General features: G+C 45.7%; 1 protein-coding gene across 8 annotated transcripts; it reads right to left on the bottom strand.

Moving 5' to 3' along the window:
• Positions 1-654: 654 nt before the first annotated feature.
• On the bottom strand, positions 655-15355 carry ADIPOR1 (adiponectin receptor 1). Of its 8 annotated transcripts, XM_070602234.1 has the most exons (12): positions 15143-15270; positions 14100-14153; positions 12187-12444; positions 11574-11644; positions 10312-10471; positions 8390-8624; positions 6805-6921; positions 5556-5727; positions 4884-5070; positions 3704-3891; positions 1845-2038; positions 655-1513 (listed from the first exon to the last, which is right to left on the bottom strand). In XM_070602234.1, exons 6-12 carry the CDS (start codon positions 8528-8530, stop codon positions 1385-1387), a joined length of 1128 nt encoding a protein of 375 aa, XP_070458335.1. In that variant the 5' UTR covers positions 8531-8624; positions 10312-10471; positions 11574-11644; positions 12187-12444; positions 14100-14153; positions 15143-15270; the 3' UTR covers positions 655-1384. The 8 variants fall into 8 exon arrangements, with proteins under 8 accessions (XP_070458335.1, XP_070458336.1, XP_070458334.1 ...); XM_070602235.1 differs by lacking the exon at positions 12187-12444; XM_070602233.1 differs by lacking the exons at positions 12187-12444; positions 14100-14153 and having other exon boundaries at positions 15143-15303.
• Between the last annotated feature and the right edge of the window lie 10 nt (positions 15356-15365).

Below are 15365 nucleotides of genomic sequence, written 5' to 3' on the forward strand. Positions count from 1 at the left end.
GTATCAGTCTGGTAGCAGTAAAATGGTTTATCACTTTGGTTTTAACTTACATTTCCCTGATTACCATGGGAAGTCGAGAAACTTCACTTGTTGGCCTGGTTTGATTATTTTTTAAAAGAATTATTTGTTCTCTCAGTTGTACAAACTTGACCCTCAAAGTAAACTCAACTTCTAACTCAAGATTTCCATCTCACTGCCTACATTAGCTTGGAAGTGCTCACTGCGGACCTTACACTATCCCATGAACAGAACTCACGTCAACTCGAGGACAACTCGCAAAGGCACAGAAAGCTCCCGAATAAGCTCGTGCAACAACCTTAAGCAAGGCGGTTTTAAAAGCACTAAACTCCAAAATAATAGGTAGTACACCTTTGATATTCACAAAGGCTATATCACAACACCTCTGAGAATCTTTTACTTATTCAACACTACTATAGCACACTAATTTCTCTAGTAAATGTCTGTGCAATAAGCAGAGAAAAATAAAGCTGTATTGAGGAGCATGTGTCAGGAATTCAATCAGGTTCATTCACTGGTTTGCATATGCCAGTCTGTCAATACCTTTGATTCAAATTTGTGCCTCAGCAGAATCTGACATTACTTTCCTAGTGTTAATCCTTTGGAGTTATGTGCAAATAGTTGAGACCACACGTGTTAAATTTCTGAATGCCAAGTGTCTTCTGTACTTTCCTTTATTATCATCATAGTCTTTGCGTCAAGATACATAGCAATGATAGCAGGTTTCTTTTTAAAGCTTAGTATTAAATATTAAATATCTTTCCCCATTTTAATTTTACATTACTCTGCCAAGAAAAAAAAAATTAAAACTTAAGTTATTTGAAGCCTGGACACATTTCCATGATTAGCCGGGCTATGTAAAAGTTGGGGGCTTTCTTCTTCCTGCTGTGTAAGCAGATCCAGGCCCCAGAAAGATGGGACCAGGTTATAATTGTTTTGAAAAGTGTGCTACAAAAATGGAAGGCCTGTTATAAGCCAGGTTACAAAGTAAGGACAGGGGTAAGGGAGGGACGTTTTCTTCCAGAAACAGAATTTCTGAAGAGTCCCAGTCCATCATTTTTCCCCAAAATGGTTGGAGGGGTAAAAATCTCAACATGAGCTTCAAAGTACTGTCTCTGGAGGGGGACGGAGTTACCTCGCCGAGGAGGGGGACGGTGGAGTTTGACCATCCCCACCTTTCTCAGCTAGGGAAATGGAAAGTTTATTGCCCAGTGGATGTGAACGTGGGCTGAAGCTTGGTTGGTACTGAATTCTCTAAGAGGTTTCTTCTAGAAACAGACAACTCAGACTCTTCCTCTCACTTCAGCAAAGAAGTGATTTTTAAAAGCACTTGGGAAGTCCCTCCTCCAGCTTGCAGGTGAGGGGCTCAGAGAAGGGAGTCATCAGTACAGCCGCCTTCAAGGCCGTACCGGAACTCCTGAAGGTTGGAGACCCCGTAGAAGTGGACAAAGGCTGCTGCCACCACCAGGACATGGAAAATCTGATGAGACTGGAACTGCAGAAATGACAAGAGAAGAGCCTTCAGGATCATGCAAGGAGGGATGAGAAACAAGCAGGAGAAAGCATTTTCCTGTTCTAGTTTCTCCTCAAAAAAATTTTTTTTAAATCATAAAAGTGCTGTATTTGTTGCAGAAAATTAAAAAGTCCCGTCAGAGATACACTAAAATGTTAATATTGGTTACTTCCCCACCATGTCTCCCTATGTACACATATATACCCCTCAAATGCTGCAGGATCCTCATGCCTCTTACTGCCTCTCACGCAGACCTTTAACTTTAGGCTGGTCATTCACCACCAGAGACCCTGCTGGAAGAGTCATTTCTTACCCATATGTCAAATTTTCCAGGAAAGAAGCGCTCAGGAATTCGAGCAGCATAGAGGCCAGCTCCCGTGATGTACATCACAGCCATGAGGAAGAACCAGCCCATCTGGCCCACTGTGGTGGCCTTGACAAAGCCCTCAGCGATTGTAAAGTGCATGGTGGGCACAACACCGCTCAAGCCGAGTCCCAGGAACACTCCTGAACAAAGCAGATGTAAGACTGTCAAGCAGGGGAACACTCACTCCATGAAGGCACTGCTGACTTACTCTGGAATCCAGATATTGAGGATCATTAGCGATTTTCTGCTGAACAGTACACATTCAGCAAATGTAGCAACAAGATGGGTAACAGGCAGCAGATGTTTCTTCAACATCCAGAATGAGAAGGCTGTGCAAGTGCCAATATAGCTGTTACCTTTTAAGGAGCACCAAGAACAAACACCTCACATTCTTTATTATCTGCTAAGAAGCCTAGGAAAAATGATGTCAGAACTCTCTGATGGTTGATTTGGGCACAGAAGCTGGATGGCAAGGCCTCAGGGGGCCTGCAAGCCAGAGAAGTAGGACAGGTTTCCATGAAGCTGAGAAAAGACTTAAGTAATCAGGACTCTGACTTCCCGAGTAGACAGATACACCAGATCAGACGCTGTCCGTGGCTGCTGGGACACACAGAGAAAGTGAGAGGAAGGCAGGAGTGAGCACTCGCTCACCACCACCACACTATACGTAACTGGAGGGCAGGGACCACCTTCTCCTTTTTTCTCCCCCCTGCAGGAAGATTAGCCCTGGGCCAACATCTGCCACCAATCCTCCTCTTTTTGCTGAGGAAGACTGGCCCTGAGCTAAGATCCATGCCCACCTTCCTCTACTTTATATGTGGGATGCCTGCCACAGCATGGCTTGACAAGCAGTGCATAGGTCCACACCCAGGATCCGAACTGAACCCGCAAGCCACAGCCACTGAAGCAGAGTTCCCAAACTTAACCTCTGCGCCACCAGGTAGGCCCCCCACCTTCTCCATTTTTGTAGATATGCTTGTGAACGCACAATGCTTGGCACATGGTTGGTACTTAATGAATATTTAGTTTTTTTAACTGAACACTAAAACACAGAAGATATTAAGAAGTCTAAAGGGGGGGCTGGCCCCGTGGCCAAGTGGTTAAGTTCGCGCGCTCCACTGCAGGCGGCCCAGTGTTTCATTGGTTCGAATCCTGGGCGTGGACATGGCACTGCTCATCAAACCACGCTGAGGGGGCGTCCCACATGCCACAACTAGAAGGACCCACAGCGAAGAATATACAACTATGTACTGGGGGGCTTTGGGGAGAAAGAGGAAAAAATAAAATCTTTAAAAAAAAAAAAGAAGTCTAAAGGGACTGAAGATTAGTGGTAATTGGTGTGTAGCTCCAAGTAATAAAGCTTAAAATGAGAGTCCAGATGAGACAATACAAAGATGATTATGCTTATAGCTATTAGGTTATAGTCATGCATCACTTAATGACGGGGACACATTCTGAGAAATGCATCATTAGGCGATTTTGTCATTGTGTGAAAATCAGAGAGTGTACTTACACAGACCTAGATGATACAGTCCACACACAGCTAGGCTCTATGGTACTAATCTTATGGGACCACCATCATATGTGCAGTTTGTTGATGACTGGAATGTCGTTATGTGGCATGTGACTGTACTATGAAACTTCGGGGAGAATTAACCTTTGAAAATTCATGCTGTTTTCAAAGTTCTGAACACAAATCAGGGTTTGGACAGGGTCCCCAAACTGCACACCTCAGGGCCCAGAGTGGAGCCTATTAGGCTAAGGTCCAAACACCCAGGAGGCTTCCACTGTGTCTTCCTGCCTACCTGCTCTTGTCTGCCGGTGCTTAGGAGTGGCAAACCGGTCCCACTGTGCCACGATGATGGCGGAAATGCCCAGGACACAGACGATGGAGAGGTAGATGAGCCGTGGCTGTGGGGAGCAGTAGAAGGAGTAATAGAGCCAGGGGACAAAGCTCCCCATGATCAGTAGAGCAATCCCTGAATAATCCAGTCTGAAAAAGAGCCACAAAAACAAAATCAATCAGTGGCAGAAATGAAGAATTCCTACAGCTCGTTTAACTGTTTTTTTCTGTTCTCTACCCGCTCGCAGACTTGACTACCCCCAGTTTCCCCTCACTTCCCACACAATCCACCCTATATCCTGGGTCAAAACTCCACAAGGTCAAGCACTTCTATTTTGCAGTGGAAAAGGTTCTACAGATCCTTGATCACAGAACTATATGCCTTTCTCTAGCTGTGAACACTCTATCTCCTCGTGTATACTTAAATTCAGGAGTTCTATCACAGTCCAGCTGGTTCCCAGCTTAGTACTGAGGAAGGGCTCTGAATATCTCTTGTTCTGATAGGTTGCGTTCTAAAAACAAAACTCTTAAATTGGGAGTATTATTAAGGGGTACTGTTCTGTTCTGGTTGACTTTTTAATGAAAAAAATGTATTCTTGTTACTGGTATTACTGGGAAAAACAAAGTACACACCACTCCCACCAAAACCAAGCAAACAAACAAAGAGAACTCCAGGCTCAGAGTTGGGGAGTACGGAACACACTAGATAGTGGACACCCGGGGCTTCCAGCAATGCATGGGCAGCAAAGATAAGCTTTGCTGGATGGGTGGGTAGGACCCCTGGCAGAACAAGGCACAGAATACTTCGCCACACCTTCCTTTGGCTCGGGCGATAGCCAGCTAAGACAGTACTGGGTACTTGGTCGTGGAGAGCAGCCACTAGCACCCCAAGGCTCACAAAGGATAGCACTGCACAGGGAGAAAATATATTCTACAACTGGGTTCCATCTCTTGAGGCTGCCATGAAGGATTTAAGAGAAAAGCTTCATCACCCTATTATACCCACAAAACAGAAAGCCCTTCCTCTGGCACATCAGGGAATCTTTAGGAGTCACTGGAGTTTCCAGGACCCAGTCAGCACTCAGACCACAGGATGTGACAACAGGGCGTGGTCTTTCCCTACTGACATTCTTTCCACTCACTTGGAAAAAGTCCGAGAGACTTTCTCTGAATGGCAATAGACGGTGTGAAAGAGCCAGGAGAAGCTGAGGCAGAGCACCGCGCCCAGAAAGAACATCCCGAAAACCACCTTCTCCTGCAGAGGGGCCATGAAGTACATGTTTGGTCTGAGCATGGTCAAGATTCCCAAAAAGAGAAACAGCACAAAACCTACAGGAAGGGAAAAAAAAACAACCCTGAGGAAAAAGGGAACATGTGCACTCTGACAGTTCACGGTGTTCAGTCAGTACTAAAATTACAGGGTTTAGCTGTGCAAACTGCAGTTTAAATTTAAACTTCAGGAGAAAACGGGACCCATCATATAAACCCAAACAAGAAGATCATTTTCTGAAACGCTGGGATATTGTTTTGACAATGGGAACTTATGAAGAAGAAGGAAGTGCCTCCCCCCGGGACAGATGTGATCACAAGAGAACACCTAGTTCCAATTTCTTCTCCTGTTTCTAGGCCTTCTTCCTCCAGTCTTAAAGACCAGTGATCAAGAGTCAACCTAGCTCACTGGTAGTTTAAAGGCACACTGCCAGCTATCCATCAGTCAGAACGACTCTGTTCTTCCTTCCCATGGACAAAGGCTATATAATCTCTTGGCATTTAAGGAGACAAAAATTGGATTTTTCCCTATCCAAATCACTCACCAAGTAGATGGGTCCAGATGTTGCCAGTCTCCGTGTGGATGCGGAAGATGCTCTTGAAGCAGGCCCGAAAGGAGGGCATGGGGGGTCTGTGGCCATGCAGCAGATAGTCATTGTCCTTCAGCCAGTCGGGGAGCACATCATACGGGATGACCCTCCAACGTCCCTCCCACACCTAGAATACACACACTCTCTCTAAGCAGGACCCTCGAGAATACTGAGTTCCCCAAGGCCAAGGGCTGAAGGAGAGCTCGGCCAGGAGGACTCAGTCAGGCTTTGGGTGGTCCTGGGTAACATCAGAGAACCAGCCTGGACCTGGAGCTATCCAAGACACAGCATAAATGAGGCCATTCTGGGACGGACCATTTTTTTAATGCTTTTGTTCTTTGGTCATGTTAGTCTATCTAGATATGCTTTAGATAAGTGTTTCTCAACCTTTAAAAAAAATACAGTAGGACCTCCTTTAAGCTACTCAAAATTTCAAAATTAAGTAAATATAGTGACTGAAAACAAAGAAGTAGAAATTACACATATGGTTTTAAAAATATACATTTTATCTCTCCTTTGCCCCTCTCCTCCAGGAAATACTGGTTGCCCCCTGCTCTATCCTTTCCCGGATTAGATTCCAAGTTCTCACTAGGTTGAGATTATGACTTTTTGGAGCAGGGCTTCTTAGCCAAGGACACATGGACAATAGACAGAATCCAGAGAATGGACGGAAATCTGGATGGAAAAAAGTTATCTTTATTTTCATTCACCTCAAACTAAAATTTAACATTTCCTTCAATTCTAAGTGTGAGCAACAAAGCATAGCAGTAATAGAACTTGTGAATCTGTCACCAACAGAAATCACAGATATTTTCACACATCAGTTTTGCAGTTATCAAAATATTGTTTCTACTCATCACTACTTAGAAATTATAAATTTTAATAAAACGTTATAGCTTGTCACTAGTGCATATTTAATGTTAATAAAAGAGCACATATTACTACATCACATTGTAATATTTTGATGACTGCCAAAGGGATTCACAGCAAAAACACTATACTGTTTTAGAATGCGTTTTGAGCAACGCCTAACACGTAGGCAATGAAAATTTAGCCATCCTTCCCCTTGACTTACTCCACCTTAAGCAAAAACAAATGCATTACACGGAGTAAAAGCTCTTCAGTCCAACGCATGCTTGCCAGCTGGGAACGCCCCAGTAAGCCTCTCCCCTTCCCCTCCAGGACAGCAGCTGTTAGGCTGTACCTTATATACAAACTCCTCCATCTTCTCCATGGCATGGTGGGCTTGCAGAGGGAGTGTCAGCACCCGCACCTCCTCCTCCTCTTCCTGGGGCACTGGGCATGCTTGCTCTTCTTCAGCCTATATGGGGAAAAAAACCAACAAAAGCCAATCCTAGGAGTCATCTTGTAAACTGTTCTATTCCAGATCAGAAAGATTCAGAGAAACCCAAACTCAACTTTTTCTACCCAGCCTCTCTCCCACACATAGGGCCCTGTCTCCAAAAGCATGACAGTTAAGGAGTTTACAACACTGTAGTTCAAGATTTATTAATACTTTGTGAAGGGTGGAGTGAAAGCTCAATTCAGCATGCAGGAGACAGACATGGAGACTGGCATCAGAGGGACACAGGACTGGCACACCAATCCTAAATGTTCTCTAAATCTTCATGGCCCATCCTTATCTCTAGGACAGTGGTCCTCAACTTTCCCCAATTTCCCAAATATTTCTCTCCTCCAGACCACTAAACTTTCAAAACAATGAAAAAGTCTCAGAGACTGCTTTAACAGTTTAAATCTCTTCATAGTTCTCTGTTCCCTGACTCTGGGGATGCTATCATGACGCAAACTTTGTATACGCAGCAGCTCCCAGGAGTACCAGGGCCTCAGGACTAGTTCCACAGAAAGCAGCAGCACTGACTCCTGTACCCAAAGGAGTCTCAACACAGAGAGTGCACACCGGAGAGCACTTGCCTACCAAGGAGAGAAACTTTTCTCTCTGTCCCAAGGCTCCAAACCATGGAGATGGAGAGCCTGGCAGTTCAACTCCTTCTCTGGGCTACTCGCTCTCCTGCTGATGGTCCCTGGTAAACAAATGGTCCCGCTTAGATTTTGTGATACAGATTCCTGCTGGCCAACCCCAATATCCATTCTCTCTCTTTCTCAGTAAGAGCATTCTTGGTTCTTTTCAGGGTGGCAAAGTTATTGTAATTTTACTCAGGCCCACTGAAAAGACTACCTTGTCTAGTCTCCACTGCAGCTGCATATAACTACATAACTAAGTTCTGGCCTATGGGATATAAATGGCAGCATTGCAAGGTACTTCCAGAAAAGGCAGGCCCTTCTCCCTTCTGCTCCCTCCCTTGTGGTGGCTAGTACCTGGGCGGGATGGGTAACATATTAAGAATGATGGAGGAGATAGACAGGTGAGCCTCTATATCAGCCTTGGTTACTTCCAGAATTTTTTATGTGAGAAAGACTTCTATCTGGTCAAAACTATAGGGATTTTCGTTTGTTAAATGAAGCCAAACCTAATCCTAAATGACTACTTCCCTCATTCAATCAGACATTTACTAACCACTTACTGGATTTCAGGTCTTGTGCTAAGCACTGGGGTTACAAAGATAGTGAACTCACAAAAGCTTACAGCGGGCAAACCAGACAAATCAAAAGATACTTAGAACACAGTATGGTAAGGATTGGGACAGAGATATTCCCAGGGTGCTACAGTTCCTCCCTTGGGGTGGGAGTTGGGGTCTTAAAAAACGGAGACCGACAGAGATCTGAGGAGAGATGACGGCCCAGGGAAGGACTCCTGGAAGACAACTTACTTTGGTTGGGTTGGCGATTACCCGTGTGCCCTTCTCTTCTAGCAAGGGTCCCAGTTCAGCCAGCTCCAGCGTGTCCGTTTCCCTGTTACTGGCAGGAGCCCCATTGCCCTGCGCCACCACAGATCCTTTGTGAGAAGACATCTGGCTGGTACCTCAAAACCCTGCAGCTTCAGCTTGGGGAAAGGTTGGAGTCTCTCAGCCCCAGGGGGCAGAGATCTCCCTGTGATGGTCGACGCTAAAAGCAAACACAAACATGACGAGTGTTGACAGTTTATTCCTCTCATAGTTTCATTTCTACAAGCCAATACTGAATAAGACACAGCTAATCAACTCACACCGTCTCTAACTCTAAAGGCCAATTAATTGTTAAAACAAAATCTATTCCTCGATCTCCCTCCTTAATATCACTCTTTGCTCAGAACCTCACCAATCTCACAGTTAAGGCTGAAAACATAACACCTGGTTGCTTGCCTTCAAAGGATCTGTGGTTATCGTACCAAACTGTCGCCAGTGACAAACAGCTACCCACCCTCACCTCCCTCCCACAGGCATGGAGTCTGTTTAGTGAGAAGAATCTGGCCTACCACTCCCAAAGTTATTCTGCCCAAGGAAGGCCTGGCTTTGAGACTGTGGAGCAATAACATGAAGTCAACACCTGGCTGAAATTACTACAAGACCACCCAGGCTTAGAAATGAATTAAACGCCAACCAAACTAAGCTGGGCTTTGTCTACAAATGCTCTGACAAGTGTGCCCTGAATGCAAAAGACACTTGGTTGTGGACTAGATGTCCAGTGGTTAATTTCTCCGCAAGGTCACTAATTCTATTACAGGATTATAGCCTGGGTTCAACACTTGGATAACAAGCTTTCCTCACAATCTCCTTAAAGCAAGCAATAACTTACCTGGAAGCAGGAAGCTGAAGACAGGCAGGCACACACACATACCAAACAACCACATACCTTTGCCACACACATACCAAACAACCGGCTCAGCAAGAGCTTGTTCCAACCACCACAGCTCATAACCCAAGCTCCACTCAAATTAGCTTTTCAGAAACTAGAGACAGGCACCACATCCTTTAGGAAAACCAGAAAAACCCAGAACTCAGTTTTCTAGGAAAAATCTCAAACATTTCAGGGTTTCCCGAGATCGACTTTAGCAGGAGTCTTTAACTAGGCCTCAGGGAGATGAAAAGAGGGGGAAAGTGCTCAAAGATTTCTAATATCTTATAAATTACTAGTGTTTTTCCCCCAGAAACAAAGCAGTTTATTACTCATAGCAGTAATATAAGCCAGAATATTAACATTTTCCTGCACTAGTTACCTCAGCCCGACAACCAGTGGGCAATGCAAAGAGGACCAGATAACACCTGCACAAGGCGCGGGTTCCACATAAGAGAGGACAAAGAATTGGGGAACCCAAATCTTTTTTTTTTTGAGGAAGATTAGCCCTGAGCTAACTACTGCCAATCCTCCTTTTTGCTGAGGAAGACTGGCCCTGAGCTAACATCCATGCCCATCTTCCTCTATTTTATCTGTGGGATGCCTATCACAGCATGGCTTTTGCCAAGCGGTGCCATGGCCACACCCAGGATGGGAAGCAGTGAACCCCTGGCTGCTGAGAAGCGGAATGTGCAAAATTAACCACTGCGCCACAGGGCTGGCCCCACCAAATCTTTGACAATGGGCAGTAAGCTCAGCACGACTCTGTGCCCAAGGAGACATTATAGGTATATTCCATGGCGGGTGACTATACAAACGTCTTTGACATGTTGTACAGTTCCTTTTTTACCCAACAGTAACCACAAGTCCCTCTCAGGGATTAAAACTGGCTGTATGCAGCCAGGTGAGGGCAATCCTCAAGTCTCAAAACAGTCATGCTGGGCTCAGCTCACAAGCACAGCTGAATGCAATGGCAAACCTGGGTGCAGAGAGCAAACAGTAGCTCCCTGAACAGCAGGCCTCTCTATGGTGAAACACAGACGGCTCCTCTTCCTTCAGACGGACGACTGACAAGACAGATGCCAGCCCACAGTCACAGCCAACTACTGAGCCCAAGGAGAACAGGAAACTGGAGGCCCCTGCAAACCTCAGGAGACAGGCAACCCACATGAGAAGGAACATTGGGAAATCTGTTTCAACAGACTGACCACAAAACATATTACATCAAAGTGAAGTACTACCGAATAAACAGCTTTACTAAGAAATAATGTATACTACAGCAAAAAACATAACTAGCTTTGGGCATCTTGGAGAAGTCTGAAAAGGGGAACACATTTAGCTTAGAATACTGCTGCCACTACTTTAGAGGCAGGCCACGGTGGGCAGTGGGGTGCTGTTGTTCTCAGGTTCTGGATACAATACTACGCGGATCACAAATTGATATGTATGAGTTTGGTCAGCCTGTATTTCAAAATGAATGAATGAATGGGGCAGCATTCCAGCCAGCAAGCATATGACTTATTAGCTTCCCGTCACTGCCTAAAGGTTTATGGCCTCTTTCTTGTGATTGTGGGGCTTCCTCCTCCTCCTTCCCCCAGAGTAAGCCAACACAATCACCAATTATTTAACAAAGGTATTTAGCACTAGGGCCCTAAGGCATTCTAAGGTACTGTGCAAAATACTAAGTTGAACAAGTTAAATCATTGTTTTCAAAGAGCCTACAATCAGATGGCATGAGGTAATCTGTGATATGTGTAAAACCAGTGATACAATGTCACTCTCCAGGAGAACGGTGGAGAGAGAGAACCCCTAAACTACAGGCCACATACTAAGTTCTGTTATTTTGAATGCTGTGTAACTATTATACTGGAGGCAATGGGAATAATATAAACAAAGTTTAATTTGGGCAATTAGGGTCAGAGATCAGATGCAGAATCTAGCTTGGTATTCCTACTAATTTCCTCATTTGATCTGAAAATTTTTATGCCCTCAAGTACAGTGTTCTCTTAGGATGACCTCAGTCTCTTGGCCATCAGCAAAGTCTTCTCCCCTTCAGTCCAAACCACTTCCTATTAATTCTTTGGATTCCCTCCAGCTCCTCTATCTCTAGCTCCCACACCTCCCCTCAGCATTGTCTTCTAGACCCAAAGTCACTAAGCCTAACAGACACCCCACTTAACTCACAAACTAGCCATCAGCTACAATTAATCGTACAGGACATGTCATCATGAATTAACGTACATGCAATGGAGGTCAATGGAGATCATGTCATCGTAATGAACAAGGTCCATTGTCCAGTTTGGTCTTTTAAACTGTAGCAACACAGAGGCAGCAAAGGGAGAGAAAGGGATGAGAGGTCTGGCAAAAAAGAAGAGCAAATAATACCAGGACCTGAAAATCTAACTTCCGATAGGGTGGACCACTCAAAAACAACTGGGAATTATTACAAGCAAGTGTTTTAGTCTCCATCATATAAAATCAGCAAAACCCCTAAGGTCTTATGACTGATTCTAGGAGCACTCAGGAGAGCAGGATACACTTTAACTTTCTACCAGCTTTGAGCATCCTCATGTATTTGAGGAAACACATTTCCTGTCAAACTCGCCACACCCAATATGGCATACTATAATTGGGCCAAACTCTGCTGACTGCATTTTTGACGGGATTTCTTCAATTCAAGCTAATAAATCTTTACCACTAAGCTTTCCAACTGGAAAAACCTATGATATTAGAGAATAATACAGTGGAGGCAGGGAGGTGTTTGTGTTCCCATAAATAAGATAATCCTGTGCCAAACCTGGGAGGACTGATTCTTAATCACCAGCCAGTTAGCTGGAGAGTTTATTTCCCTTACAGTTTTTTGAGACATTTATTCTGTGATCCAGTTCCCGAGTTTTCCAGGCTACCGCACACTCCTTCCCTGGAGTCAAAGGCACATGGCTTCTTCGAGGAGTTTTTAATCTCTGGTCCCGTCCTCTTAGAGATCCCAAGGGTAGGCGCTATCAAGGCCTACCAGACCATCATTGTTCGAAAGCCGGTTGGTCTGGCAGTAAAGACAACACAGCCATCTTCTCTATGTGCTCTCTCTTTTAGGGAAGGTGGTTTCACAGCACTGAGGGGAAAAACGAGTTAAGGCAATGAACTATGTGTGAAAATTACTAAACTGCACTAATGGGGCCTAAGCTTTCCAACTTGATGCCAAGTGTCACTGACTTAGGAGTCTCAAGTGGAAAATCACAATCTAATTTCCTTTGTAGCTCTTCTCCAGTTAAAGTTATCCCAATAGAAGAGGTCTTTTTGATCCCCAACAGACAGGTAATCTTTTCAAATGCCATATTAATTTCAACAACAAAAAGTAAAGTATACAGGCACACGAAGGAGTTTCATGCCAGGCCCTGTTTTTAATACCTGGCTTTCAGTCCATTTCAGATATATGGTCAACATGGTTACACACTATAGTGATCACTTTGTACTGTGCACCTCAGAAGCCCCAATGAGACAAGAGCAAACTAGGTGGAGGTGCACGCCTAAACGCCAATCACTTGGAACTGGTTGGGCTAGAGGGCACTTTCAAAGATCTTTTCAATCCAAGACAGCTACAAACTTCATAAACATTAATCAAGCCCCTAGCATTTCTGAGCAGGAAGAGGGAAACAACTCTAAGCATAATGAGAGGAACAAAGTCCAGTGGGCGATGGTAGGGACAAATGGACACTGAGGACAAAATGTAACTACTTTGATAAGTGGCAGGACCAGAAAAAATAACTAATAAAGCTTCTAGATTTAAAGATGACTGTTTAGTTCACCAGTGTGACCACAAGTAGATGGGACAGCTTAACACAGCAAGAGTGTTATAGAGTTTCAGTTTAGCTTATATGCTAGGGGTCAGGGGAAATTTCCTAGGGAAACAGAGAACAAGCTTACTGGCACTGAAAGAAGTACAAACTCTATCCTGTATACATCTCAGAATACCTATTGATTATTTACAATACGCATAGCACTGTGGCTACAGAGACAAGGAATAGACAGGAGTTAAGAGGCTTGACATGGTTGCTGGTCTTTACTTCAAGAGGGAGCAAAAACTTTTGTTTTCTACTAACATCACTACAAGGCAATACCACTAAGTGCTGAAGGAATTCAGAAGAAGAGGTCAATTTTAGTTGGAATGATCAGGAAAGGTTTTGTGGAAGATTTTAAGAAAGGATCTTGATAAGTAAAGATGGGAGCAGGGCATTCCAGGAGGGTACGCGGTATGAACCAAGGCAGACTTGAAGGAACATAACCCCTAGGGTAGTGAATAATCCATTTTTCCATAAATGAGTCTTGGAAAGGTAAAATGAGGTCAGACTGAAGAAACTGAAGATAGCCTAAAAGCCTACTTAAGGTAGTATACTTTACCCACTGGCAATGGGGAGCCTAGTGGATTAATGTTGCCTCCTGATATTTGTCGAGATTCTTTCCTATTTGCAGGCAAAGTGGTCGGTTAAATTTTTTTTTTTTTTTTTAATCATTTGGGAATTATGTATTTCCTTGGCCACTGAGAAGAGAATGATTTCAGATCCTACTCTGCAATTAGGTATGGTTTTTGGAGGTCTACCCTAAGATGGACCTTCGCAGTTTTTAAGAGGGATTCCTCAAGTACGACCACTATATGGGAACACAGAAGTTACTCCTGGAATAAGGAAATTTAGCAGCTGCAAGCTGGGACGGGCTACCCTGGCATTACCATTTGTTTAGCACCACCCAGTCTAAACTCCCAGTACTTACAGATACTATAAGAACATCAGGAATGGCATTGCACCGTAACAGGTGACCCAACTCCTACCTAGAGAAAAGCGGTGAACAGATCCCACTACTACTTCATTTCAGAAAAGAACAGCCATTACAATGTTTACTTGATTTAAATCTTCTAAATACTTGAGGGAAATACTGTGGTTAATCTAGTAAAGTACTATGGAGGTCTCCTAATGCTCCTTTTACCCCTGAAACTGTGTACACTGAAACTCGCCTCCTCAGTTTCCCATTTGCCTACAAAGCACCAGAAACTGAAGGAAAGTACATATCTACATTATTTTCTTAAAAAGCGAAGGCTCGAGGACCAAAAATCTCGAACATAAGATGGCAAACATAAACACGAGATTTCCAAGGGAATGAAGTTTCGTTTTCCCCCAAAGCAGTTTAGATTCTGTTCACATTTCAGCTTTTAGAACGACCTAAAATAAAAAGTAAACTGTCCACCAACCTCCCCTTCTCCCCCATCAAGGTAGGGGCACTGTCACGGTTAGATCTGCCAAAGATTGTTGGTCTGTCAAAGACTTAGGGCTTCCCAGGCCACCAAAGGCGGCGTTTCCCGCTGAGGCGGTTCTGCGACCCGGGCACACACCCCGACTCCCCATTTGCCTCGCGCGGCGGCCCTGGGACCAGGCTGAGCTCCGGCCTGGCCCGTCCCGAGGCGGAGCCTGAATCTACACGTCTCAGCCCCAGCGGGCTGGGAAGACACAGCACTCACCAGGACTGCTGGCCGTCGGGGCAAGCCGGGGCACGAGCGGCCCACCCGCTCCGAAATTGCTTTGGAGGCCGCCCTGGAGGCGGCACGCAGTGGGAAGGGCCGGAAATGTTTACAAGCCCGCCCGCGGAGAGGCCCGGAGGCCCGGCCGGCGTCGGGGCGGGGGTCTCGGGACCCTCGGGGCGCCCGGGTGGCTTGGCCCACAGGCTGACCCCGCCTCAGGCCTGGGGCGAGGCTCCCGGGGCCCCCGCGCTCCGGCCGAACCCTGCCCACCCGCTCGCCACGGCAGCCCGGGGACACTTACGGCTGGGCAGCCGGGCTCTGCTGGCGCCGCGCTCCGGCGCTACATCCCGCAGCGCTGGAGGCCGCCTGCGGCCGAGCGGCCCGGATCCTTAGCGCCCTCCCCGCGCCGGAAGGGGCGCGCGCCCACATGGCGTCACTTCCGCCGCCGCGTCGCCTCCTCTCGGGGCTCGCTGCCCTCGCACCCGGCGGTCTCCCCGTGGGCCCGCCCCGCTCCTCGTGACCCC

This window comes from Equus przewalskii, chromosome 31, assembly GCF_037783145.1.
Source record: "Equus przewalskii isolate Varuska chromosome 31, EquPr2, whole genome shotgun sequence".
NCBI classification, from domain to species: Eukaryota; Metazoa; Chordata; class Mammalia; order Perissodactyla; family Equidae; genus Equus; species Equus przewalskii.

Excerpts from the sequence above, each read along its gene's own strand:
- ADIPOR1 (XM_070602232.1), bottom strand. The coding sequence starts at position 8,530 with ATGTCTTCTCACAAAGGATCTGTGGTGGCGCAGGGCAATGGGGCTCCT. Across the intron at positions 6,922-8,389 it reads TAATCGCCAACCCAACCAAA|GCTGAAGAAGAGCAAGCATG; the intron begins GTAAGTTGTCTT and ends TTCCCCATATAG. Across the intron at positions 5,728-6,804 it reads TGGAGGAGTTTGTATATAAG|GTGTGGGAGGGACGTTGGAG; the intron begins GTACAGCCTAAC and ends TGTGTATTCTAG.